A 27,749-nucleotide genomic window follows, 5' to 3' on the forward strand; every position below is an offset into this window, starting at 1 on the left:
TCATCTCATGCTTTTTGACTTTGTTGATGTCTGAATATTGGCCTGGGTGTGCTAAGTCTTATGAAATAGAATTGAATGTGTCAGATTTATAATGTTACATTTAATATTTGCACACTATTGTTTTTTATTATTTTCAAGAGTCTTAGGTCCTCTGTCAGTGAAGGAATTCTGGCAGTAGATGAACGAATGTCTAAGCAAGAAGACATTAGGAAGAAAAAGGTACGTTATGGTGTCTACCCTAACCTTGGTTCAGTGCCGTGCCTTATGAGCACTGTGGGGCCTGCGGTTCCCTCTCCCTGGGCACTCTGCTGACATCAGTGCTTGTGCAGACATGGTGTCTGCTCATCCCTGGTCTCACTAGGGAGAGAGGATAATGTTAATGTTTTAAGGCAGTCTGTTACGTGCTACAAACACCCCGCCCCCAGGCGGTTCATGCTCATCATTCGGGACTTACTGAAGTAAGAAGGCGTTGCAGACGTAGCTTAAGTAAGTTAGGTAGTAATAGTGAAGCTCTGCTCAGCATGCCGTGTGTCCCCAGCACGGAGTGGGTCCCTGTGCACTGTGAGAGTGGGAGCTCAGGTCTGCCAGCAGCTCGTCCTCCTGGGTGTCACCTTGTGAACCCTGAGTCCCCTCTGCCCCGCTATGGTGAACCCTGTGTCCCCTCAGTCCCGCTATGGACGTTTTTTGTCAGTAGTAAGTGTGTTTATTGACCTGGCACTTGAGGATGTAGGTTACCGTGCTCATGTGGTTAAAGAAAGATGTGTATTTACTGGAAACTAAAACGTGGAAATGCATTTTAAGAAAATAAATATAAGGGCTGGCAAGACAGCTTGCCATCTTATTTTGTGCCATTTAACTATGATAGAATTTTTAAATTCACTATAGGAAAGCCAGAATTTATATCCTTGGGAATTGAGGATTACGCAAGAATATTTAAAATGTATAATATTGACCGACCTTTGCCTCTCCTTTGTTAAAATGAGGAAAGGAGCTAATTAAGACTCAGCAGCCTGATAAGTGTTCCATTTTGGTTTGTTTTTTGCTTGACGTCCTTTTATAGATGAGTGTGTTGAGACTTATACAAGTTATTCGATCGGTTGAGAAAATTGAGAAAATCTTAAACTCTCAAAGTTCTAAAGATGTATCTTCACAAGAAGCAAGCAGGTAAGTGTCTTTGCTGAGAACTTCACATCCAGTCTAAAACTTATTTGAGTGGGACTTGTTGCTGGAAAATAGAGAAAATCTGAGTCTAGTTTAAAAGCGGCTCAGCCAGGTGTGGTGGCACGTGCCTGTGAGGCCAGCATTTGTGGATGCCAGGCTGAGGGGACAGTGGCGTTGACTTTGCTCTGCCTGTGCTGCAGCACGGGGACAGTCCTTCCCAGGCTGCCCTCTGTCGGCACTGACCCCATCCCCCAGCCTCCTTCCTGGACACCTGTTCTCCTGCCCTTCCCGACATCCCTGCTGAGTCCACGGCACAGTCTCGGAACTCTGCCCGTAGCACACACCCTGGGAGGCCTCTGTGACCTTCAAGGGACACTGAACTGTCTGCTGCTCTTCCAGCCTCAGACTGGGATGAGCGTGACCCGCCGAGGCTGTAGTGGCTCCTCAGACAGTGCACTCGTGGAGGAGACATGGACGCTGTGTTTCTCCTCACTCTACCCAAAGCAGAAGAACTCCACCCGTGCCTTCCTCCCTCATCCCAGGAAGCTAGTGCTCTGTCCTTCATTGGTCTCCAGGGTGAAACAGCTCTTTCCCCTTTCCTTCTCTCATCTCTAGAACTGCCTGCTCCACCCTGGTGCCAGCTTGGAGTCGTGGAGGAGCAGACTCCCACTGTGCACGAGGCTGGCACTGCGGGCTGATGCTGTGTCACGGCTGCATCTGCCTCCTCTTACTTTCTCCTCCCTGCCAGATTTAGGCCTGGCCTCCCACCCTGTCAGTCTGTGAATTCAAACCCCCCAGGTCTCCCTTCATGACACAGTTCTCCAGAGTTCCTGGACCCTGCTGTGGCTGCGTGACAGCAGCGGGTCTGGCCTTGAGCCCAGTGTCCAGGCCTGTCCTTCCTCGGGGCCTCTTTCATTCTCCCCTCCCCATGACTGCCCAGTTCACAGGAGATGCACAAGGCAAGGCAAGCTGCTGTGACTCTGAGCACTGGGAAGGAAAAGCTTAAAGTGTGGGGCTTGGTGACATTCCGTCTGTCTCTGAGAGCCTGTTGGTCTCTCCTGCTCTGGAAAGCTTCATGCAGTTCTGAATGGGAATGTGCAGACAGACAGAAGTCACCACAGACGGCCTCCCCTGGCTCCCCTTCCTGTTGCAGACCAGCCTTCCCGCCAGCAGGAACAGAGGCTGTCGGTTGACTTGAGTCCTTTCCTGCCTAATTGTTGGGTCCCTGGCATCAGGGTCTGGTCCTCATGACCAGTGCCACTTGCTGGCAGGTTCCCAATAAAGGTGCCAGGCAGTGCCCCTAGGCAAGAGTAGGTTTCCTGGTAACTATACCTGTGACATTGTGCCTGCCTCACTCTGTGTCACCTTTGGAAGTTTGCATAGCTCAGATCATCACTTGTCATTGTCACAGAGGGAAGGCAAGGTCATGTTAGTGAACAGTTAGGCTGAGAGGTATTTAGACACTAGACAGGAGCAATCCAGGCTCCCAGAGAAGAGCTGCAGACACTGAAAACAGGAGCATCTTCTGAGACACTGAAGACAGACAGGAGCATCTTCGGGCAGCCTTTCTCCTCGTGCTGAACTAGCATTCATGGCACAGTCCAGGGTCAGGCTGTCCAATGGCCTCACTGTGCTGTTTCCCATGTCCTTTTGCTAGGGACGTTTTTCCTAGCTCAGCTCCTCCAATAAACCACACTTTTCCCTGGCTGCTCTCCCCCTCCTCAGATGGATGGCATTGGTGCTTATAGCATGTGTCAGGGGGCTGGTGCTCACAGGTATGTTGTGCCAGACGCTGGCTGAATGCCTTCTATAGGACCTGCAGCATGCAGAGTGCTCCTTTAGCTGTGGTCACATGACTTTAAGCAGTTACTGAAATTGAAAGGTATTTCAGGGGCTTTATTTATTGCTACTAGAAGGCCATCTTCACTAAAATGACAAAAGTATTAGGGGTTTAAGAAGTATCAGAGGTAGTTTAGAAGCAGGGAGTTATGTGGGTAACAAGAAGAGAAGGTTGAGAGGTCACAGAAGCAGTGACATGCATTCAGAACAGAGGCAGCGAGAGCAGATGGGAGCAGGCCTTGGAGGGGTGGCTCTGGAGAGAGGTGATGGGACATGGCACCCTGTGAACTTAGCTGGCAGCCCTGAGGTACAAAGCTCAGCAGCACCAGTCACGTGCACATTAGCACTGGCCCACTGCGACTGGAGTGGTCGGGGCATGTCCATTGGGAGGAGACAGAGATGGCACAAAGATTGATTTTGACCTTGTGGCAAGGTGGCCACTGTCTCAAAGCTGAGCACCACTGTCTCAGAGCTGAGCACCACTGTCTCAGAGCTGAGCACTGTGGTTTGAACTCACACGGCAGGCAGCTGCCACGTCCTCACCTCAAAGTGAACACCTTTGCAGCTGTATTCTCTGCTTGTCTCTCCCAGCCCACTCCTGACCGGACAGGTTTTGGAGAGAATTGCCACAGAGTTTAACCAGCTTCAGTTTCATGCTGTGCAGAGCAAGGGCATGCCCCTTTTGGACAAAGTGAGACCTGTAAGTGCCAGTGGGGTGGGGACTGGGCTGTGGGTTGCAGAGAATCTCAGCCTGGTCTTATCTCGCAGTGCGCCTGGCACTGATTCTGAGTTACAGGATGTTGACCCCAGGCTTGGGTTTTGGCTTTGAAACTTCTATTTTTCCAAGTGTCAATCCCTACAGATTTTGTGAAAAGACTAAGTCTCATGCTCCAAGTTGTAGGGGTAGCACTCTAAATCTGACACCATATGGCACAGTTAATGTTGAGTTTTCCCAAAGACCTAGACTGATCTTTTTTTTTAACCATTTAGCGTGGGTGTGGGTGTGGGTGTGTTTGCATGTCTACAGATGTCCATAGATTCCAGAAGAAGGTTTTAAGACTCCTGGAGCTAGAGTTAGTGTAAGTCACGCAGTGAGGGCACTGAGCCGAACTCTTTAAGTCTATAATGTCTGTCAGAAACTAATTCACCTCATAACTTCAGAGAAAGTAACATTTCTCATTCTGACAGTCTCTCCATAAATTCTTCCAGCCAGTGATCTACTTGGCGAACAGGTCATGGGAGGAGATTGGCTGGTACCCCAGGCAGGGTTTCCCCTTAATTGTCCACATGCTGCCTCTGTGAGCTTACGCATCAGGGTGTGTACAGCCCTTTGGAGTTTGGGAGCCATGAGTGTGAGCTTTCTGATGTTCCCGCAGCGTATAGCTGGCATCACAGCCATGTTGCAGCAGTCTCTGGAAGGCCTCCTGCTGGAAGGTTTGCAGACCTCAGATGTGGACATCGTCCGGCACTGCCTGCGCACCTATGCCACCATTGATAAGACACAGGATGCAGAAGCTCTGGTGGGCCAAGTCCTGGTGAAGCCATATGTCAATGAGGTCTGTGTTGCAGGTGTAAGGGGCAGAGCTGGGTACACCAGAGATGCAAGGAGCACGTGTCTGAGAGGGTCCTGCTCACAGTTAGTTACAGCTGGGACTGAATGCACTCTGATGGATGTTCCTGGTACAGCCTGGAGATGCCTTCAGCTCTGCTGTTAGTTCCACCCAGAGAGAAGGCCAGGGTCAGGACATGTTAGCTCTGTTAACATGGTGAGCTAGACAACCAATTAAGTCACTAGAAAACAATTTAACCATCAGTCCTATTGGTGGACCAGACTAAGCGCTACTAACTAACTACTAATGGCTGATAGAGCACTGGCAGGCTCCAGAGAAGTGAGGCATACGAGGGATGAGTAGGATAATTGCCCACCGCTCCTCAGGGAACAGAAGACATTGGTCAAGGCTTGAGAAACGGGGAGGAATTGTGGGGCTGGGAAGGTGGGGATGATCAGAGGTAAAGGACTTGGCCTGTTGGACCAGCTTTTGGTGGGGATTGTGTGTCCTGCTGGGGACTGTCAGCATCTGTCAGCATCTCCAGCCTGACACTGTACACATTTGTCAGTAAGTAAAGAGATTAATTTTAATCCTGGGCAACCTTAGAACTACTAGAACGAGTTTTCAGTTTCCCGTGTTCTTACCTGGTTACACTCTGTAGCTGTATGTGGAGGGAAGAGAACAAACTGTGCTGGTGTTTGTCAGTAAGTGGGACCTCTCAGCTACAGATACAAGCTGAGTGCTGGCTTAAAGAAGCACTCAGAGTGTGTGGCATACCGAGGACACTAGTTTGCTTTCTGTTGCTATGGTAAAACACCATGATCAAAATTAACTTAGGAATAAGGAACTGTTTTAATGTACATTTCCAGGGGGGACAGAGTTGGTAAAGGCAGAGCGGGCAAGGCATGCTGACAAGAGTGGGAAGATGGCTGCTCGAATTTTTATCCAGACAGGAGGCAAAGAGCAGGCAAAGATCAGGAGGTAGCGTAAGGCTGTAACCCTCAAAGGATGCCCACGGTGAAGTATGTCCTCTATAAGGCTCTGCCTCTGAGAACTGAGCACTCAGACATGAACTGTGGGTAACATTTCTCATTTACAGATACCACCGAGTAACTTACGGCCTCCTATCTTTTAAAACTTAATGGATTTTTGTTATAAGTTTCAGTCTTATAACCAAAAATAAAATAACACATGAAATATATTTTATTTGTCTGCCTCAGACCCTGTCCTAAGCCCAGTATTGACAGGAGAGGCCAGGGTCAGTCAGGCTTTGAGGAACTGAAATGGGCCCTTGCTCTGACCTAGGCCTGTTCTGGGGGAAGCAGATTTTCCAACTTCAGGCCGGTCTCTGCCACCTAGCCTTCTCCTTCACTACTTCAAGTCAGAGCTATGGGTAAACATAGCAACTGGTTCTGAATGTGACCAGTGTAGTGTTTCTGTTTAGAAAATATACAGCTGACCTGCATGTGAGGATCCACACCTCTAATCTACCAGCTCTGGGCAGGCAGGGGCAGGCAGATCTCTGTGAGGTTGAGGCCAGCCTGATTTCCTTAATGAGTTCCAGACTAGCTATACAGTGAGAGTCTTAAAAAACAAAAACAAGGGCTGGAGAGATGGCTCAGCCGTTAAGAGCACTGACTGCTCTTCCAGAATTCAACTCCCAGCAACCACATTGTGGCTCACAGCCATCTGTAATAGGATCTGATGCCTCTTCTGGTGTTTCTGAAGAGAGCAACAGTGTATTCACATACATAAAATATATAAATAAATACATAAATAGAAAACAAAACCAAGCAAACAATAACATCTAAACAGAGAGCGCCTGAGTGTTCTTCTCACTTCTGTAGTGCCTGGCTCCTGGTTCCCTTTTAAATGCCATTGTTGAGCAGTTCCCGTTTGTCTGTAGGTGATGTTGAGCAATTCCAATTTGTCTGTCTGTAGGTGATGTCGAGCAGTTTCCGTTTGTCTGTCTGTAGGTGATGTCGAGCAGTTCCCGTTTGTCTGTCTGTAGGTAATCGTCGAGCAGTTCGTTGAGTCTCACCCCAGTAGCCTTCAGCTCATGTACAACAAGCTTCTGGAATTTGTCCCTCACCACTGCCGCCTTCTCCGGGAAGTCACAGGAGGAGCTGTGTCAAGGTGAGCTAAAGGCCTCAGCCTGAGCTGCACCCTCAGTGAGCAGGTCCTGTGTGTTGCTGTTCCTGCCCTGCTGGCTGGAAAGCAGGTCTGAGCTCAAGTGCAGGACAAAGCCAGGGCTCAGGCCATCTCTGGATGGAGTCTCCACGCCCCTCCATCCACGCCCCTCCATCCACGCCCCTCCACATTCCTTTGCTCAGCTGCCTTCCTCCCAAGTCCAGTTTAAACTGAGAGTTCATTCTTTCATGGCCCACATCCCATTCTGTATACAGAACAGTTTTCTGGTTTTGTGTGCTGAGCTTAAACCCAGAGCCATGTCCATGGCAGGCATCACTCCTACCTACCATCCAGCTGCCCCAGTGTCCACAGGTCACCTCAGGTTGTCCTCAGTTCTCCCTTTGGTCAGTTTCTGTTCTTCAATAAATACTGGTTCGCTTTAACCATTGCCAGCTGACGGCTCCCTGGGCTGACTCAGGAGCACCTTGAGCAGGCTCTAGGCTCCAGGCCTCTTGGTTTCAGCTCTAGACTTTCTCAGACCAGCATACTGAGCCTTCTCCTGGTTCTCAGGACTTCAAAGTGCTCATGGGGACGGGGCAGCCTCCTTGGCACAGTTGAGGAGGCCTTAGCTGTTTGGTCCCTCCGACTTATATCTTATGGATATAAGTCCTCTTTGTGAGCCTGAGTGTGTGCTCTGAACTTGGTTCTGAGTTTTCGAACTGGAAAACCAGCAGCTCTGAAGGACACCACAGAGCAAAGCACGCAGACTGGCTTAGTGTCTTCTCACATCAGGGTTGGGACCGAGATTTGACATGAAAGGTACAGAATTTCAGAGCTGAGTCCTTCCAAGCACAGGTAAGTTAGTGACCCTCCCTCCATACCTTGCAGGAAACTACTTGAATGCAGATGTTACTTCCTGTAGTCTAAGGCTGCTGGTTTTAATACCCAGTCTTGTTTTGTGGCCCCGGCTGGCCTTGAGTGTGTAACTCTTCTATCTCTGCCCTCTGAGTGCTGAGAGAGCTGACCTGTGGCACTATTAGCTTACAGCTGCTGTTTCCCAAGCTAAGAGTCTGGGTGGTGGCCTGTGAGTAGGAGAGTTGTATCTGACAGGGTTGGGAAGGGGGGGAAGGGTGGGTGGGGATGTCAGGGTCAGTGTAACACTGAGACCCAGAGTGAAATCGAAATAATCCAGACAGAAAATATGGTCTTAAAAAAAGTTAAAATAAGATGAGGCTGAGGCTCTTTTAGTAAACAGTGCAGAAAGTAGAAGTTGGGTGAACTAACCTGCCACAGACCACCCCAGTCGGGTATGGGGCCCCTGGAATGAGGGTCCTTGAAGCTAGGTGGGTAAGGATTCGGCGGTGACAAACAGAAACAAACACAGAGGCAGTTTGAATCTGAGTGTATTGTGCAGCTCTCAAGCAGGGGGTTTTATACATTAAAAAACCAAACATTACATCTCTTAGAAACTATATCCAGTGAGACAATCACAAATACCAACAAAAATCATTTGGCACAGTGAAGCACAAAAATCATCCAAGCATTACAACTCTGAAACCATGTATTCAGTGAATCACAAACAGAACAGGTAACATCATTATAAACCATCAAACTATAACAATTCTAAAAGGATATAAACTATAACAATTCTAAAAGGATGTATTCAGTGGGGGCTGTCGTCCAAGGCTAGTGGCATGTTCCCAGGAGCAGGTTAATAAATCTTTAACAGTCAGTGCTCTTAACCACTGAACTAACTTTCCAGCCCCATGGTCAGTTATTACTTACCATCTAGTGCCTGATGTTTTATAAATCTTCAATGTATCAATTTAAACTATTTTAATTCTTTCTAATTAAGGCTTTCTTGACCATATACCAAAATCCACTTCAGATGACACACGTGTAGCCATACGAAATTTTATTGTTGGGAAAGTTTTTATCATAATAGTTTTGTAAATGATTTAGAATGTAAAGTGTAGGTTTCCCCAGGGACAAGGTCATGTTAGTGGCCCCTTCTTTAGGGATGGTTTCTTACCCATTGTTCTCACTTAAGATCTTGGCCTAGGCTACCAGGAACATGTAAATAAGAAAAGGAATAAGAAAAAAGAAAACATAGATTGCCATGAGAACTGACTCAATATTTTTTTCTCCAGCGAAGAGTTCCACAACTGGTTCCTGGAGGTCAATTGCCTCAGTCTGTGGAACTTGTCACACAGATCCTACTGGAGGTGGGGTGGCACTAACCAATCCTGTCTCCTTGTCCCACAGTGAGAAAGGCACTATCGTTCCTGGCTATGATTTCTTGGTGAATTCTGTGTGGCCAGAAATAGTTCGAGGCCTAGAGGAAAAGCTACCCTCGCTCTTCAACCCTGGGGACCCAGACGCCTTTCACCAGGTAACGGCTTGTGATTTGGAAGGTACCCTGTGCCTCGGGAAAGTCACAGTTTGATTGATGTAGTTTTAGGCTACTGAAATGCAAAACTGTGATTGTTGACAGAGTGTTTTTATTAGACACACACTGCTTCTCTCAAGTGTGGATATGATACTTGGAGGAATGAGAGTGCTCTCATTTTATCTTAGGATTGTATTTCTATTTATGTGTATGTGTGAGGAGATGGGTCTATGTGCTTAAGTGCAGTCCACAGAAGAAAGTGTCAGGTCCCCTGGAGCTGGGGTTTACAGTAGATTGCCAGCCTCATGATGTGTGTGCTGGGAACCAAACTCAGACCCTCTACAGGAACCATATGCAGGGAACTGGAGAGATGGCTCAGTGGTTAGGAACACTGGCTGCTCTTCCAGAGAGCAGGATTAGGTTCCCAGCACCCACATAGTGGCTCACAACTGCTTATAGCTCCAGTGCCAGGGCATCTGAAGCCTCTTCTGCCTTCCTCAGGCGCCAGACATGCAAGTGGCATAGAACACATACAGGCAAAACACCCATGCCCATTAAAAAAGAAAGAAGAGAGCTGTATGCACAGTTAACTGCTGAGCTGTCCTTCCAAGCCACATTCCCATCTTAGATTGTAGTCATAATTCAGTCTAGAGGCCATGTGTGTAGATACCCACAACACTTTCTACACTCCTTTAAAAAGTCTTAAGACTTCACAAAGCCAGTATCCGTGCAGTTGTTTTACATGAGAGTTCAGCTGTGGGCCTGGTAAGAGCTCCTGGTGTGGGAAAGCTTGTTCTGGAGCCTGGTTTGGCGGGCTCTTTCCCCATAAGCAGTATTTATTTTAGCTGTGTGGCTTTAAAGGTGTGGTGGGGTAACTCTGCTCCTCTCTGCTCAGCTTCACCTCCCCTCCCCTTTCTTTCTCCCTCTTTTCCTGCCCTTTAGTAATCTAGGCTTTGGAGGATTTTCTCCTGTGTACTGATTTTTCCTTCTACAGAGGCAGTTGTGTCCTCCCTCCTCACTCAATAAACTTATAGGGGAAGTCACGCTCTGCCACTTCTGTATGATGTTTAAAACTAGGCATTCCCTGGCGTTCGGAGTCATCACTGCAAATCCTCCCTCCTGCTGCTGACTGTGCTCCCTGGGGACGTCAGCACATGCTTTATCTTCTTCCTAATTGCAGTCCTTTGAAAGCTCTACAGCAGCAGTTCTGAACCTGGGGGTCACAACCTGTTTGTGGGAGTCGTGACCCTTTCAACAGAGGTCGCATATCAGACAATCTGCATATCAGATATTTACACTGTGGTTCATAATAGTAGCAAAATTGCACTTATGAAGTAGCAACAAAATAATTTTAGGGCTGGGGTCACCACAACATGAGGGACCCCATTAAAGGGTCACAGCATTAGGGAGATTGCGAACCACTGCTTCATAGTAAGGCTTACTGACAGCACATGTCATGTCTTGATAATAAAATCAGTCTGTCTGTCTGCACATAATGACCTTGGTTTTCCTTGGGGAAGAAAGTTTGCTAAGAGGTCAAACTCTGAAGTGTGAGTGAAGACAAGTAATTCCATCCATGCTGGAGTGTTCACATGTGTCGTCTCCCCAGGCTTTGGTTTCCTCCTCGGCCCCTTGGCTGCTGCTTCACTCCACATGATGCTCGGGACCTTCCTTCCGGGCAGTGACTGTCTCTTCAGTTGTGTCTGAACGGCCTCTCCTGAGTGTTGAGTGCTCGCTGTTAATGACCTCCATGGTCGTTTCCAGTACTGTTAGTTTACTAATCTGCTGGTTAATGTTAGCGTTTCCCACTGTCTGGAGAGGCACAGGAAACTTATCGGGAAATTTGGCTCAGGCAAGTATGGAGCTTGTACCAGAGAAACCCGTCTGTCCACTGTGCTGTTTGTCCTACATTTAGAATATTGAATGATATGGTGACTTGTGTTTTCCATAAGTTGTGTAAGCAGGTCTTGTGATTTTAGAAATGGTGTGTTTTAGATTGGATACTGTGCGTGGGGTGAAGGAGCAGTGGATGTGAGCCAATCAGGGGTCTTTCTATCTTGCTGTGTTCTTCAGAGACTCTTAAGGACCGTGGTGGCTCGGCAGAGGTTTGGACTCAGAAGGGAACCTTTCTGAGAGAACCTGAACTCCAAATTTTATACCAGGACTTAGCAGGCCTCTGGCCCAGGGCTAGTGGCTGCGTTTTCTGTGGGTCTCTATCACTTGAAGAAATGCCTCCGGCTTGACGTCCACACCACTGTTCTGAAAGCGTGGTCCTCTGTACTCCTTCAGCCTTGCTATCTCCAGAGATAGTTCAGGTGCCTTTGTCTCGGCTCCTTACAGCTTGACCACCCCCAGAGAGTAAGAGTTACCTGAACCAGCTAAAAACATTGAAGATCTGTGGCTTAGTCTCCAGTGAAGTTCCTGTCTGTGTGACGGGAACTAAGTTTAGGAATTTGGTGTCATGGGATTGAGCCCTGTCTAACTGAGAAAGTCCAGCAGAGTTTACAGGGAGCCTGGGACTTAGAGAATGGCGACCCCTCAGGAGCCAAGTGCAGCTTGCTGTGTTTCCTAGCTGTGCCTGTGGGGAAGGGCGGTTATCATGGTGACGGTGCTTATGTTTAGTGTGTCCGTCTGTCCTGTCGTCTTTCATCCACAGGAATCACACAGTGTCTCCTCCTTAGGTTTTCTTTCCTCATTTCCTTTTAAAAGACTTCTGCTGGGAGAGATGACTCCTCCTACGTCATCTGTCTGTGATCCCGTGTGAGGGTCAGGGCTGCCCGGGAAGCAGTGTGTGTTATTAGAAAGCACTGGACTTGTAGAGGAACACCTGGCTTCAGATGGGCTTTTCCCTCACACCTCACCCTCACAACAGCACACATCGCTGTGGTCAGGGCTGAAGCTCTAAGGACGGGGAAGTTGGAGTTATCAGGAGGCTGCCCTGAGGACAATCACTCCTGCCTGGTTCAGTGGTGGCCTTGCAGTCTCAGCTGCAGTCTGGAGCATGTTCTCCCGACTGTCTGTCTACCTGGCTGATGGAGAAAATCCCACCGTTTGTTCTTGTTCTAGAAATACACTGTGAGCATGGACTTTGTGCAGAGGTTTGAGCGGCAGTGTGGATCCCAGGCCAGCGTAAAGCGACTTCGAGCACACCCTGCCTATCACAACTTCAGCAATAAGTGGAACCTGCCTGTTTACTTTCAGATAAGGTCAGTCACTCACCCAATCCTGCCCTTCCACAGATATTGGAAAATAGGTGTTCAGTCCCTGGTGGGGAAAGTAAGTGCCCACATGGCCCAGGCGGCTCCAGGTTGTACAGGGGAACATGCTGCGACAACATTCGTGTGAGTGTACAGTTTGCAGTTCCTTCTGCGACGTGGATCCGTGATGTGGAGGCTTAGGTATCTTTACTCCCTGTCCCTCCTCAGAGCTCCACGTCCACAGCACATATGTGCTTCTTGCTGTCTGGTACTTAGAGCAGAGGAAAGCAGCACCCTCTGCACTGGGCTGCCACAGGGGCCATTTTGTAAGGGTGCTTTTGCTTCCCCTTAGACCATGATGCTTAAGGAAAGATGTGAGTAGAGTCTTTCCCCAAAGCCAAATGTTAAAGCTGGATGTTTCCTCTCCTGAGCTCCACAGACGGTGACACCACAGATGGTGACACTCTAGTGTATCTGAAGGGTACAGCATGGCCGATCTGGGCTCACCATGGTGGTCAGCAGCTTTGCAGGATGCTAGCCTCCGTAAGGCAGTTATGCCTGGACCTTTCTCTCTGAGCTGCGTTCCTTGGCTCAGCAGCAGATGTCTCTCTGCTCTGTGGAGTGTGAGCTGTCAGGGCTCTGTTCCCATGGTTTCTGTGAACTGGCATAAGCATTCCCATAACTTGGGGTCTCGTGCCTTTACCAAGTTTGCTAACTAAACCTGGTTTCCTGTCCAGCCTCATGCTCTCTGTTGGGTTCTATGTTCTGGGCCACTGAAGACCACAGCAATGACAAGTCCTCTCTTGGGCTTCTTACGTGGCTCCACCTTCCCATTGTGGACAGGGCAGCCAGGACCTTGGCCTCTGAATCAGTCTGCTTTCCTGTGTTTTGTGTAGATTTTGAAAGATGCTGTGGGCTGAGCCAGAGCCCTCGAGGCTGGCGTGCACCTCTACCACCCATAGCCCTTCCTCTTGTCCTTGCACTTGGATGCTGCTTCCTGGGCTGCTCCCTCAGGCTCTCGCCACCTCTCTCTCTGCTTCATGTTCCTTTTGTGCCTTCCCTCTGCTGTTGCCAAGACCAGCCTGTTGTAGGCTTCCCTGGCACCTGCTCAGCTCATTGCCACAGATGACTCTCAGGTGTCACTGAGATGAACTCATCCTGAACATTAGTCAGGATTCCCCATTGCTGAGGGAGTTAGCAACTGACAAGAGTGTGCAGAGGCTGCAGCTTAGAAACAGTGCCCACGAAAGCAGGCAGTTGTCAAACATGTTGCCTCTGTTAGTGAAACCCAGGTGTGATGGGTGGCTGGCCGCAGGGACTGGCTACCATCAGGGTGTAGGCTACAGCAGGAAGATCTGCAGAGGATGAAGGGCGTGTATAGTGAGCCCACGGTTGACTGGGGACTTGGGGTCTTCCTCAGGTGACAAAGGCAGGTGCCAAGCGGCTTTCTGTGTCTTAGTTTGGGCCGTTTCTTGCTGTGGTATTGCTGACATGGGGGGGGGGTAGAGATAACGCTGTGTGGCCTTGAGCTGCTACTACACAGTGGAACTCAGGGGATCCTCTCAGCAAGACGTGGATGGCGTGTATTGAGACTAGCTGCAGATAGCAGAGAACCCTGCAGGACAGCGGCTTCGTCTGGGAGTTTATTTCTTATACAGCAGAAAGGAGAAGGGCATCTGGACCTCCTGAGAACACCAGTGTCAGTGGGCAGGAGAGGAGGCTGTGCGGGCAGAAGCATCCTGCAGACCCTCCGACCCGACACTGATCCATTTCCCTCTTCCTCAGGTTCCGAGAAGTGGCAGGATCCCTGGAAGCAGCCCTCACAGACGGGCTCGAGGACGCCCCAGGTAAGCTCGGCAGGAGACAGCAGGTGTCCCAGGTCTGAGCATAGTCCTGCCTCTTCCCACCACACAGGGATTTGTGCAGTAAGGACACTGGCTTAACATCTTAAAAAAACAAAAAACCATGACCCCATAACATGCTAAGCAAGCACTCTGCTAGTAAGCTAAGTTCTCAGACATTTTACTTTTTTATGCAACAAATAGAAAGCAGTCTTGGTTCATTGAATTTCTTGCTTTAGAGAGATGGTGGCAAAGGATGCTTTATAAAGTTACAAGCAGGCCTTTTCCTCCTGGTGCGTGCGACATGTCAGGGCTGTGCTCCTGTGTGCGGTCGCTGTGCCCTCCAGACTCTGTGATCAGCTCTTGAGATTGGGCACGTTTGTGTGAAATGGCTGTACATTCAATCAGCTATCTGTAGACTCTGCAGTTCACCTTCCTTCCTGCCACCAACCCAGCTATGGGAAGGCAGCACATGGTCTGCATGCTCCTGTCCCCTCCTAAGAACGACTCGGTTGGAACACAGCCCAGGCTTCTTGGGGCTCTGGGCAGATGGCAGCTGCAGGTGTTGAGACTCATGACACCATTCTTGGTAGCCATTGAGATACATAATATTTCTGAGGCACACAGGTTCCAAGTTCTCTGGCTATGACACAGCCAGGTCTATCCTGAAACCCCTCATTGAGTCATGGAGCTGCCTCTTCTGTCCATCTGTAAGGATTGACCTCCTCTGTGTGCGTAGGAGCCAAACTGAGGTCGGGAAAAGTAAAAACTGAAATGCAAGCTTGCACGCTGCCACACACCATTGCCATTGCGTGTGCTGTGTGGTAGAAAGCACCGTTAAGACAGGTGAGCATCGTGTTTGATGCTAACTCCCATGCCTGGAACCTGTCAGGTGAGTTACCAAACATCACAGTGAAGACCCGAGGCCTTGGGCTGTTCTAGCAACTCTGTTGGCCGCAGGTCCACAGCATGCCCTGTTCTTTACTTTGAGTTATGTGCCAATGCCTAGAGTTAGATGGCAGCCATAACGGGACAGTGTGCCCTCAGTCCATGCTTTTTCTCCAGCTGGAAGTCCGTATTGCCTTTTGGCTTCTCACAGAACATGGATCAGCCTGGGCAAATGCTGGTCCGATGAGATGTTCCTACCTTTGTTGGCACACCGTCTGTGGAGGCTCACGCTGCAGATTCTGGCCAGATTCTCTGTGTTTGTCAGTGAGGTGAGTGGGCACCATGCAGCCTCCTCTACCCAGCTAGCACTGGGAGGACCAGGAGGGGCTGTGGCTAAACACACACAGGACATCCAGAGTGTCCTGTTGGGTCAGATCCAGCAGTGGGCACCTGGCCACATGCTCAGGGTTAATTACTGAGAATTCCCATCCTAGTGACTTTCTCAAAATCAGATTCCTAAAGCACCCTGAAAATAAAATGTTCATTTTAATGAGAAATATTAGAAATAAAAGTAAAAAAATAGGTTTAAGTTTTAAACAGTGAGGTGATCATCGAAGCAGACGTAGTCACCTGCATGTTAGGCTCTCCTGACCCTCTGCAGCCAGTGTGTTAGCTCTCTGCACACCGTGAAGCCCATGCTCTTGTCCCCAGGAGGTTGGTGCCTCTAGGAGCTGAGCGACAACTTTAGGTCCTTGCAGACATCAGTGTTCAGAGCCACCTCAGGGACACCCTCAGTGACAGATGCACAAGCCAGTCCTCACAGTGCAGAAGTCTAGAAACAGGGAGACAGTCTTTAAAAAGAAGCACACCACAAAGGTCAGTGCAGTGCAGGCCCATCCTCTCCGGAGCAGAGCGCAGGCTTAGGGCAGCTGCAGTCCGGTGTAGCTCTGCCACCCCTTGCCCTGTGGACTTGAGTCTCTGGTTCTTTGTAAATTGGCAAAATGGCCTCGGCGTGTGGCTGTGGTGAAGATATACCTGTGAGCTGAGGTGCCAGGAGGAGGGGGAGCTCTGTGGAAGTTGGGGTGTGTCTCTCCTTACCCACTCTGCTCCCAGACTTCCTCAGGCTTTCCTACCCCACTGGCTGTCCCAGAAGACACAGTTCTAAGAACAGCAGGGCCCAACCTGCCTGAGATAGACATGCTGTACCCTGCAGCCTGTGTGTGTGCAGAGCTGCTGAGCATGTACAAATGCCCCGTGTCTCCGAGGGAGTGTTTGATCGTTGAAATCCTTTTTCAGCTTTCTGTCAGGCCCGTTTCTAATGAGAGTGCCAAGGAGACTAAAAAGCCTTTGACTGGCAGCAAAGACCCTTCGGAAGACCAAGGAAGCCATGCTTCAGAAGCAAGCGCCGCGTCCATTTCTAGCACTCAGCTGGTGTATGTGGTCTCAGACCTGGGCAGGCTGCAGGAATGGGTGAGCTTCGCTGCACTGGACACTGGATCTGTGAACTGTGGGCGGGCCCCGTGCAGCCGACGAGGACATTCTGTCCTACGGGATGTTTCCCTCCACAGTGGCCTCTGAGGGGGCCACACTCTGGGTCCTGATCCCTGCTGTCACGAGCTGTGCCCACTGCTCCTTGCTCTCAGGAGAAAGCTGACCCTCCGCATAAGCAGGCTCCGCTCTTCCTCCTCTGCTCAGCTCTGCTTGCGCGCGGCCTACAGTGGGCTGGCCTGTAATCATCTTCACTTCAGGGCCCCAGATGTCTGAGAGTGCTGATGCAATCAAAGTCCCCACCCACTTTCTCTGTTGGGCCCCTGTTTTGCTCCCAGCATTTAGAGAACTTTATGGACACATAAAGTTTACACCTCCAAATAGATTTTGCTTTTCACGGTTTATATTTTGTGTGATTGCATAAATATATTGTGTGTTCTGAGAGAACATGGCCTAGTTACTGTGAGCAGTTCTGGTGTCATGGAGAGCTGTAAAATGAGGTTTTGCTTTTCTGCCTTCAGTGGCCGTGCAGCCAGCGGCCCCACAGTGGCTGCTGTGGTGAGAGCCTGGCCCGCCAGTGAGGACTTTACCTACAGCGCCGCCCTAGGTTTCCACACTTGTTACTCACGTCTGAGGTTGTGGATGCAGGACTGCTCGTGCTGATTCAAAGAAGGAACTAATGTCCAAAATGTGTTTCAGCTTCCAGACCTCCTGGAGACGGTCAAGCAGAAACTCGAAATGATTGGCTTTAAGAATTTTTCGTCTATCTCAGGTAAGAAGTGAACTTAGACGCAGACTCTGAATAAGAAATAACGTGGGGCTGGTGAGATGGCTCAATGGGTAAGAGCACCCGACTGCTCTTCTGAAGGTCCGGAGTTCAAATCCTGGCAACCACATGGTGGCTCACAACCATCCGAGATCTGACTCCCTCTTCTGGAGTGTCTGAAGACAGCTACAGTGTACTTACATATAATAAATAAATAAATCTTTTGAAAAAAAAATAATGTAAAGTGTGAGGCTGTAGACTCGGGGATGTTTAGACTAACACCTCGACTCCAGTGTAAATCCTTAGCTGTCTCAGTGTTTTGCTCTTTGATTTCACTTCTGTAAGTGAAATGCTGTTTTGTACTAATGAACTGATTTGCTAGCACACTCTAAACGCCATGGTCACATTTTAATGAAGCTCGCCCTAGCTGGACCAGTGACTCATTCCACTGCCCTGTGTCACAGCGGCCCTGGAAGACTCCCAGAGTGCCTTGTCTGCCCATGTGCCGGCTCTGAGCAGCAGGATTGTCCAGGACCTGAGTGAGTCTTGCTTCAGTTATCTCAAGAGTGCCCTGGAGGTCCCCAGGCTTTACCGCAGGACCAATAAGGTCAGTGTCACTTGTGGAGAAAGCTCTGTGGTGTGCAGGGCCAGGGAGATGTGGACCACAGTCAGACCACAGGGTGGACTGAGGCACAGGACTCGGGAGGGTCAGGAGCAAGCTCAACTCACAGTGTGTGCTTGGCCCTGTGGGCTTTAGATTTTAAGGAAAACTACTTTTTGTATGTGTGTGAGTCCTGACTGATCTGGAACTCACTCTGTAAACCAGAATGGCCTCAATTCCACAGACATCTGCTTGCCTCTCTGCCTCTGAATGCTGCCATTAAAGATGTGCAGTACCACGCCTGTCTGGGGAAGTGCTTTCTTTTTTAAGACACTGGGAACCTGGGTCCTGCGCGAGAGCAGCAACTATTCTTAGCTGCTGAGTCTTCTTTCCAGCGCCAAGGAACGATTTCACGGTGTTTCTAAGTCTTACTCATTTAGACTTTATTTTGTCTCCATATAGTCCCCCAATTTTTAATTCATCTTACGCCTGCAAATCTTTATTGGGAACACCTGGGTTCCCTTGTTGTCTTAGTGAGCACATTAGAAAGCATGCACTGGGAATATGTTAGCGGCCAGTGAGGTAGCCCAGGGGGCAGGGTGCACGTTGCCGAGAGCACAGGCTCGCTGGCGCTGCAGAGGCTTTGCAGAGCCACCGGGGTTCTCTTCCACTCATCTCCATGTTCTCTCCTCGTTCCTGCTCTCTCGTGATTGGTTCTTCCTCTGCTTGTCTTTCACGGTCATGGTGAAGTGCTAGACTTAGTTTACTGCCTTTTTGTTTACCCGAGACTCTCGGGAGCTATAGCAGTGAGATCACATGACCTTCCCTTTGCGTATGTGCTAAGCAGCTCCTGCTAGCATTTCCCATTTGTTGCTAAGCAGCTCCTGCTAGCATTTCCCATTTGTTGCAAGACTTTTGGAGGTACAGGAGGGGATTCCTTGCTGCTGGACTTACACTGACCACAGTTTGTGTGAGGTGGCTTTCGTCTTGTTCATTTATCGTCATCGTCATCATCACCATCACCATTGTTTTTGCCATTGTTACCGTCACCTTGAGAACAGAGCTTTACTCTGTATCCCAGGCTAGCTTCGAATTGTTTGTGTAGCTGAGGTTACCCTCAAGCTCATGGCAGTCCTGTGCCTGAGCCTTCTAAGTGCTGGGCTTACAAGTGTGAGCCACCTTGTCCAGCTGTCCCCTCTCATGTTAAAGTTTGGACTGGCAAAGCCTATGTGGTAGTCACACCACTCGCTGTCCCCGCACTTGGCAGGCTAAGAGGAGAATCACAAATTTGATGTCGTCCAGAGCTGCAAAGTCAGGCTCTGACTCCAATAAGCCAACCAAGCAGATCTAGATATGCAATAGAACACCATTAATAGATTACCATTAACTTGTAACAAAGTATCCTGCTTTGCTGTTTCTTGTTGGACCTGAAGCCCCCTTAGGTGGGAGGGGCCTGGGCACATTCCCAGCTGCCTTCCTTCCTTCTGTGTGGTCTGTGTGAATATGCACAGCACATCAGCCCCCACTGAGCCCTGGGGCAGTCCTCACCTACAGGGCAAGGAACCAAGTCCTCCGTGCCATCCTGCTCCTTAAATAGGATCTGCCTAGTGGGAGGAGTCAGGGCTTAGCCCTATGCATCCTGCTGCAGAATCCAGCCTAATCTGCAGCAGAGGCAGGGGGGTGTCTCCTTGGCACACTGATGCCCCCAGGTGGTTTCTGTGGCCCTCTGGCTGCTTTCTGGGAGGGATGGAGCTATTTGCTGAACATTAATGGTATGGTGACTGTTTATTTCCTTGTGTCCCTAACTCCTGCTTACAATGGCATTCCAGGAGGTCCCCAGCACAGCCTCTTCATATGTAGACAGTGCACTGAAGCCACTGTACCAGCTTCAGAGTGGACATGGGGACAAGGTGCAGCCAGCAGTGATGCAGAGCTGGCTGCAGGAAGCTCTGTCGGACAGCACACACAGGTAAGTTAGTGTGGCCTCTGGAGAGCTGCCCGTCTGCACCCTGGGCAAGGGCTCCTGGAGCGTTGGGTTGCCTGTAGAAACTGCAGCTGTAAATGGGCAAGGTGTGGGCAGGCACTTGATCCAATCCCTCCCTCCCTCACCCCCTCTCCACCTGCAGTGCAGTCAGGCTGACCTGGGCTCAGTGAGTCCCCAACCTGAACCCCGAGGGCACCTTTACTGCCCTCCCCGCTCAGCACAGCCAGGTGCTTCCTCTCCTCAGCAGATTCCAATGTGCAGTAGAATTACCACAGTAACAGAGTATCCTCCGGCGGGTCCCTTAGATGATGGGCAGGAAGGACTGACTGTGCGTGTAAAGTGAGGTCGGGCAGAAGGCCCGGCAGGGACAGTTAACTGGATGTCTTCCTAGCCACCTCTTGGCTCCTGGTGGAGTTTGTCTAGCACTCTCACAGCCCTGGGTTCCATCTCCCGCACAGGAGAGAGGGAAGCGGTTTGTGGCTCTGTTTTACTCTTGGTTTATTACTCACCGTTTTACAGTAGGGTTTGTTTTCATTTTGAGTTCACCCCCGAACCCCCACCTTGCTGTGTGGGTCAGTTTAGACACAACAGTACCTAACCCCGTGGTTTTGTAGGCAAATCAGTTCCCAGTGCCACACAGTCAGTTTGTCAACCAGGCAAGAAAGTGACTGATTTGTAATGTTATGCTGAAAGTTTGGGAATAAGTGAGCTTTGTTGAAAATCCTGAGATATGTTTGTACTTTAAGAGGCAGAATGCTTGACTGGCCTTGACGTGCTATAGAGAGTCCTGCACCTGGAAAGGACACTGGCCCTCAGTTCCTGTACTTAGAGCTAGCGTTTTTATTTGTATGTACATGGAAGGCCGAAGGTGACTTCTTCCATTATTCTCCACCTAGTTGAGACAGGGTCTCACTGAGCCCCGAACTCATGAATTCAACTGTGCTGGCCATCTGGAGAAACCCCAGTGACTATCCTGTCTGCACCCCAGTGCTAGGATTACAGGCAGGCATCAGAGGTGCTGGGGATCCGAACCCAGGTCCTCATGTGTGCACAGCAAACTCCTCACCCATTGAGCCTTCTCCCCAGCCCCAGGACTAGGGCTTTAGACAGACACCCATGCACTCTCGGGGAACATCATGCTAGAGACTTAGGAAACATGACAGCCCATTTTCCTGTTGAGCTGTTTTGTATGTGACTGCCATCTTAAGAATCTCTTATTTACACCGGGCAGTGGTGGCGCACGCCTTTAATCCCAGCACTTAGGAGGCAGAGGCAGGCAGATTTCTGAGTTCGAGGACAGCCTGGTGTACAAAGTGAGTTCCAGGACAGCCAGGGCTACACAGAGAAACCCTGTCTCAAAAAAAAAAAAAAAAAAAAAAAAAAAAAAACAAAAAAACAAAACAAAACAAAAAAGAATCTCTTATTTACAAAGCAAGTTCCTACATGGTGTCACCAGTGTCTGTTACCAACCTGTCATTACCATCTTGTGTCCAAGGTACTTTGAGACTGTGTCAGACGTGCTGAACTCAGTGAAGAAGATGGAGGAAAGCCTGAAACGCCTCAAACAAGCCAGGAGATCCCCAGCCACCAACCCTGTCAGCTCCAGCGGCGGTGGTATGAGTGATGACGACAAGATCCGACTGCAGCTGGCCCTGGACGTGGAGCACCTGGGAGAACAGGTACTAGGAGCATGTGCCTGCTCTGAGGGCCAGGCTAGCAAAGCTGAGGTGTCACCTCCCTAGGGCCATCGATAGAAAAGAGTCAGGCCCAATTTGCTGTGAAGAAGGGTGTGTGCCAGGAAGTAGACAATAGAAAAGGCAGAGGGATCCCGAGTGTCCCCTCCCTCCCCACAGCAGGTTCCCTGGGTGCTTCAGCACTTGCTCAGGCTGTCCACAGAGCTGCCCTTGATGCCTGAAATCCTGAGCCAGTGGCAGGGCCTGCAGCTTCCTGTCCTGTGCCATATAGAGCACTGATTTTGACATCATGGTAGATGGCTGATGGCAGCTCGTAAACCTCCCATGAGGGTGTAGTGACATCCACTGTACGACCATTTACAAATGTAGGCAACTGCCTTTCTTGACAGTCAGGTCTATACGTAGCCTGTTATCCCTGCCACCTAGGCAGGGGGATTGCCACAAGTGGAATTGTAAGACCCAATCTCAAAAAACGATAGTGAGATAGACAGCCTGCAGATACCTGCCACCATGTTTATTCCATAAGGAATCCGAAGTCTTTCCCAAGCAAGACAAGGGCAGAGCAAGTAGGGATATGCGGTCCCTGCTGCTGCTCAGGTGGGACACCCCATAGCACAGAGCACTGCCATGCTGTGTGTCTTGGTCCCTTGCTCTCTGAGACGGTGCTGAGAAAAAGGAGAGCTCGCTGTGCTTTGTGGGAAACTCTAACTAAAGAATAATTTTCTTTTTTATTCTCTGCACGTGGGTTTTCTCTCCCAGCATTTTCTAAAGCCCACAGAAGAGCCTCCTTCCCTGGCTAGAGTCCAGTATGGTGGGCTAGCTCCTTAGAATATGAAGCGCGCGGCCCACGCTATGCGGGTTTGCACCGAGCCAGCCCTTTGCGCTAACAGAAAACCTTTCCCTCCTTCCTTTGGGAACACTTTGTGCCTTAGTGGGGCAGGGTCAGTTTGTCCTGGCTTTAATGGCAGCCTCCTTTCCCAGTCAGATTTCATCACAGTGACAACTCATTCTCATGGCCTTTGCAGATACAAAGGATGGGCTTGCAGACCAGCGACATCAAGAGCTTCCCAGCCCTCATGGAGCTCGTCCTTGCTGCCAGGGACCAGGCGGCTGCAGAACAGCCCTAGGCATCCTGGCAGGACCTGGAGTAGGGAAGAAAGCAACCCTTGTCCTCCGGGTCACCCAGCAACAGCCTGTACCTCCGCCCACTTATATGGGCCATCTTTCACCAAGAAAGAACCAAAAGCCTTTCCATTGTATGGAAGATAGTTTTTAAGACATTCAAAGCTTTTTGCTCTAGTTTACAGAACAAATTGTTTTATTTTTATTGTAAATCTTAGTGTAGACCAGCTGATGTCTACAATATGGTAAAAGTAAATCGACAAGTGTGGCTGGTGGGCTGTCCTGGCCCTGCAGGGCAAGCACTGGGCAGGATGCACCAATGCAGAGTAGAACTTTGATTGTCCCCAACCCTCCGACCTGGGAGATACTGTCAGCCCTGGGCCTCCTTAGAGGCTACAAAGTGGCCCGTCCATCTGGGCACAGAAGAGTAGCACTTCCAATCTTGCCAATCCGCACCTCTGTCAGAGCCAGAGCCGGCAGTAAAGATTCATTTCCTAAATAAAAGAAGTACCTACTGCAAATGTGTGAGTTATGTATCCAGTCCCAGTGGCCCTCTTGCCTGCCTTCAGTGACACACATTCCCTGTGGCACAGATGGGAGGATGCTGTCTCTGTAGGTCTCCCTCTAGCTGCTTCAGGTGGGTAGAATGGTACTCTACCAAGAAGCTGTGCTGTTGATAGTCATGAGAGGTCAAAGCTGCATCTTGAACACACACGGTTTCATACCCAAGGAGCCCTGCCTATCCTTGTCCAATGGCTTTGTCACTTGCTCCCTGAAAGTGCCCAGCCCAACTCTGGCATTGTGATTTCCCATCTATGGGTAGGTGGCCGGCAGGTGGGATTTAAGCCCAGGCAAAATAGCTCCAAACCCAAACTGCCAGCCCGTGTACTCAATGGACACAATGGCCTCAGCCCTAAAGGCCTAATCTCTTACCCTGTTGGCTCTGACTCCAGACCATTATATTCCAGCCTCCCCAGGATGTTTCTGTCCTTGAGAGCAGGAGGTTCAGGCAAAAGCTAGCAGTCCCAGACTTGGGTCTCGCTCCCCAAAACAGCTCCTTTTCCAAAGTTTCCCTGTTGAGAGTCAGTTTTATTCAGACAGATTTAAAGTTGGTTATACATTTTCCCAGCTTCAACATACACACTCAAAACCCGTCTCCCATGCGGTTCACTGCTTCCTGGTATAAGAGAGCTGTAAGGAGGAGGCCAGTCTGTCATTCAGGGGCCCGCATCCCACCAGCTCCCTCCTATTAACCTTAAGCTGCTCTCATTGACCACGAATATGGCAGCTGGTTGCGAAGAAGTGATTCTGTTGTGGAGGCAGAAGTTCAAACTCCATGTGCGTTACCACCTGTGGCTCAAGCTGTGCTCTGTTGGGAGGACCATGGAGCACTGAGGGGCCAAGCCAGCAAAGCTGGGGAGAGCCATCCATGCTAAGCATTGCAGGTCTCTGTGAGCAGCAGGACTTGTGCTGGCCTCTAGCTCAGTCACAAGGCAGACCTCAGCTGTGCTGTGTCCCACCAGGACACTGACACCAGGTGGATTAGCAGGATGGTGCAGGCTCAAGCCCTATAAAGAGGAGTGGGGAACAACCAAATCTACTCATGATGAGCCTGGCTGCTGTAGGGAACGGTGGTCTTCAGTAAGGACTAACCCTAAGGGACCAACCTCAGAGCCTGGATATCCATTCACTACTATTGTCTTCCATTGTACTGTCTGGTTTTGTGTCAACTTGACACAGCTGCAGTTATCACAGAGAAAGGAGCTTCAGTTGAGGAAATGCCTCCATGAGATCCAACTGTAAGGCATTTTCTCAATTAGTGATCAAGGAGGAAAGGTCCCTTGTGGGTGGAACCATCTCTGGGCTGGCAGTCTTGGGTTCTATAAGAGAGCAGGCTGAGCGAGCCAGGGGAAGCAAGCCAGTAAGGAACATCCCTCCATGGCCTCTGCATCAGCTTCCTGCTTCCTGCTTGAGTTCCAGTCCTGACTTCCTTTGGTGATGAACAGCAGTATGGAAGTGTAAGCCGAATAAACCCTTTCCTCTCCAACTTGCTTCTTGGTCTTGTTTGTGCAGGAATAGAAACCCTGACTAAGACAAATTGGTACCAGCATAGTGGGGTATTCCTGTGACAACCTGACCATGTTTTGGGGAGGACTGTGGAAGGACTTTGGAACTTTGGGCTTGAAGATCCATCCGTTGTTAAGAGCTCTGTCAGATGTTGTGTAGGAGCTTGGAAGATAATGTTGAGAACAGTGCAGAAGATGGAGGCCTGGCTTGTGAAATTTCAGCGGGGAAATTAAAGACTCTTTTCAGCTGTTTTGATTGTGAAGATTCTGTAGTTCTGGTTAGCTGGGGCTGAAGAATCAGCTGTGATTAACAAGATACCAGAACTACTAAAGCAAAAACTTTGCATTACTGGGACTATTGATGCTGGTTAGCTGGAGCTAAGAAACTAGCGGTGATTAAGAAGAGACCAGCATCATTGAGGTGAAATCTTCTGGGAAGTGTTTTCTGAAAGTACAAAGAGGCTGTGTTCCAGAGATAGCCAAGGTTGTACTCCTGCTGCAGCGGGACTTGGTAATGTGTAAGGGTCACCCAGGTGGTACTGGTTTTGAAGGCATGAAGGAGTCACGCAGAGCAGCTGAGGCTCGACACTGTGAGAGGCCATGGAAGACCATGGGTGAAGGTGCAGCCTCAGTTGCAATTGACGGCCCAGGACTGAAGGGGTCATGCAGTGTTTTGGAGATGCCAGTACCGTGAGATGACCACCAAGAGCAGCAGCAGTGGAGTACAGGCATCTGGAGCCTAGAGGACTATGCGTGTGCTATAAGGGGCATGGCTGGAGAAGTGACCCAGCCCTTGGAGGAGCCCAGAAGATGGTGAGTTGGATCCCAGACATTGGATGGTTGGAGACTGATTTTGGCTTTTGATTGTGACTGTGCCCTGATATTTTCCCTCTTGAAGGAAGAAACTGTTTTAGTGGAGCCCACAGTTAAGAGACTTTTAATTGTAAAAAGACTTTGGATTTTAAAAGAGATGGATATTTTAAAGAGATTGATATTTTAAGAATATGTAAAGACTGTGGGACTTTTAAAGTTATTTAGATCTTGGGGATGAATAAGAAAGTAAGGGTTGAGGCTTACTAGTGATGTGTTTGTGTGTCAAGTTGACAAGGGGTCAATTGTACTGGCTAGTTTTGTGTCAACTTGACACAGCTGGAGTTATCACAGAGAAAGGAGCTTCAGTTGAGGAAATGCCTCCATGAGATACAACTGTAAGGCATTTTCTCAATTAGTGATCAAGGGGGAAAGGTCCCGTGTGGGTGGGACCATCTCTGAGCTGGCAGTCTTGGGTTCTATAGGAGAGCAGGCTGAGCGAGCCAGGGGAAGCAAGCCAGTGAGCAACATCATTCCATGGCCTCTGCATCAGCTCCTGCTTCCTGACCTGCTTGAGTTCCAGTCCTGACTTCCTTTGGTGATGAACAGCAGTGTGGAAGTATAAGCTGAATAAACCCTTTCCTCCCCAACTTGCTTCTTGGTCATGATATTTGTGCAGGAATAGAAACCCTGACTAAGACACCCATGGACTCCTAGGATGGTTCATCTTATCAGCCTGATAGAATTTAGGGTCATCCAAGAAACAAGCCCCTGGATATGCCTGTGAGGCAGTTTCTAGGTGGGGTTAAATGATGTGGGAGATACCTCGTAAGAATTGACAGCAGCATCCCATGGGCTAAGAAAATGAGTTGAACACCAGCCTCGGCCCCTCCCCTTCCCCATGTGTGGCTGTGGTATAGCGTGTGTATGTGTGTGTGTGTGTGTGTGTATGTGTGATCTCCATGGGTGTGTCTTCACTGTAAGTGGCCAGCTGTCTTGTGCCCCCCTCCTACACTCTCCCCACCACTCAGGCATGACCCAGAATAAACCCTTACATTGCTTTGTCTGCTATTTTGTCACAGCCATGAGAAGTTCACGCCACCTCCCTCTGGACCAGGGCCTTTCTTAGCATCCCTGTAAGCCCATAGGCCAGGGAGAGTGAGGAGTTGGCCTCTAGTTAACCATGGTACACAGGTCCCTCACTATGTTGCCTGGCACAAGCAGGGGTTGGACTAGCTAGATTGCCACACGCACAGGGTAAGTGCCTTTGAGGTACAGGAAGCCAGAGAGGAGTTTTCAGGAGGCAACAGGACTAGGATGAGAGAAGCCGGGCCTCAGAGTGGACCCCGGTCACAGGAACACACTTTATGCCCCACCTGTACTTACAGGACCCTATGGTCTCAGCTCCAAGCTCCAGAGAAGCCGTCTGTGAGGTTAGGCTATGCTCACACAGAGTCAAACTCCAGCTTAGGCCAGAGAGGTGACTCCATGTTCTAACACAGGATTCCCCACTGTCTGTGCCCTGTGGGCTTTACTGTACTCTCTGGCCTTCGCCTGAGGCTAGCATGCTACAATGCTCTCACCTGCTTCCCAGTCTGTACAGGGAGGAGGCAGCCTGCCACGCACATGCACATGCACACACACACACACACACATGCACACACATGCACACGCGCTCGCACACACACACACACACGTGCACACATGCGCGCGCACACATGCACATGCTCACACGCACATGCTCACACGCACATGCACACACACACATGCACACACACGCACACACACACGCACGCACACACACACGCACACGCACACACCACTACCTCGGCCTGTCTTGCTCCTTCCTCAGCACACTCCTAGATCTGGAAGCTGCAGATTTGATCTCAAGGGGACAGGCAGAGAGGTGGTAGCAGTAAAGGAAGGCCCCTCCGCCCAGGTCCTTTCTCAAGGCCTCTTGGTGACAGCCCTCTCCTCTACCACCTGGCCGGCACACATTGGCCTCCTTGTCAAGAGCTTCAGGAATGTTGCTCAGCCTGTCAGCTAAACTAAGCATGTCTGCTCTGCCCATAATACTGTGTTTAGCTTATCACTGAAAGACAATTCTCAGCACAGTGAGGAATATGTTTTCAAATCATGGTGCCAGGGATAAGAAGTCGTAAGACATTGTAGGACTCTGGACGTCATGGTCTAATACTCAGTGAGCTAATTACAGACCCAAAA

General features: G+C 49.7%; 1 protein-coding gene across 2 annotated transcripts in view; it reads left to right on the forward strand.

Annotated features, from left to right (window-relative positions):
• Cog2 (component of oligomeric golgi complex 2) overlaps positions 1-23,171 on the forward strand; it is a 31,242-nt gene extending 8,071 nt beyond the window's left edge. Inside the window, exons 4-18 of one of the 2 annotated variants that reach the window (XR_001778485.1) lie at positions 139-219; positions 1,061-1,164; positions 3,592-3,700; positions 4,377-4,556; positions 6,562-6,686; positions 8,946-9,072; positions 12,136-12,275; positions 14,052-14,113; positions 15,173-15,324; positions 16,292-16,465; positions 17,183-17,255; positions 17,667-17,856; positions 19,680-19,819; positions 21,330-21,513; positions 22,554-23,171. Coding sequence is in view for 1 of the 2 variants with exons in the window: in NM_029746.3 (NP_084022.2) it covers positions 139-219; positions 1,061-1,164; positions 3,592-3,700; positions 4,377-4,556; positions 6,562-6,686; positions 8,946-9,072; positions 12,136-12,275; positions 14,052-14,113; positions 15,173-15,324; positions 16,292-16,465; positions 17,183-17,255; positions 17,714-17,856; positions 19,680-19,819; positions 21,330-21,513; positions 22,554-22,655 (1,896 nt within the window). In the remaining variant the exon portion in view is untranslated. The remainder of the gene's footprint in view (positions 1-138; positions 220-1,060; positions 1,165-3,591; positions 3,701-4,376; positions 4,557-6,561; positions 6,687-8,945; positions 9,073-12,135; positions 12,276-14,051; positions 14,114-15,172; positions 15,325-16,291; positions 16,466-17,182; positions 17,256-17,666; positions 17,857-19,679; positions 19,820-21,329; positions 21,514-22,553) is intronic. The other variant, NM_029746.3, reaches the window with a different exon arrangement.
• The last annotated feature ends 4,578 nt before the right edge of the window (positions 23,172-27,749 follow it).

Source organism: Mus musculus, chromosome 8 (genome assembly GCF_000001635.26).
Source record: "Mus musculus strain C57BL/6J chromosome 8, GRCm38.p6 C57BL/6J".
NCBI classification, from domain to species: domain Eukaryota; kingdom Metazoa; phylum Chordata; class Mammalia; order Rodentia; family Muridae; genus Mus; species Mus musculus.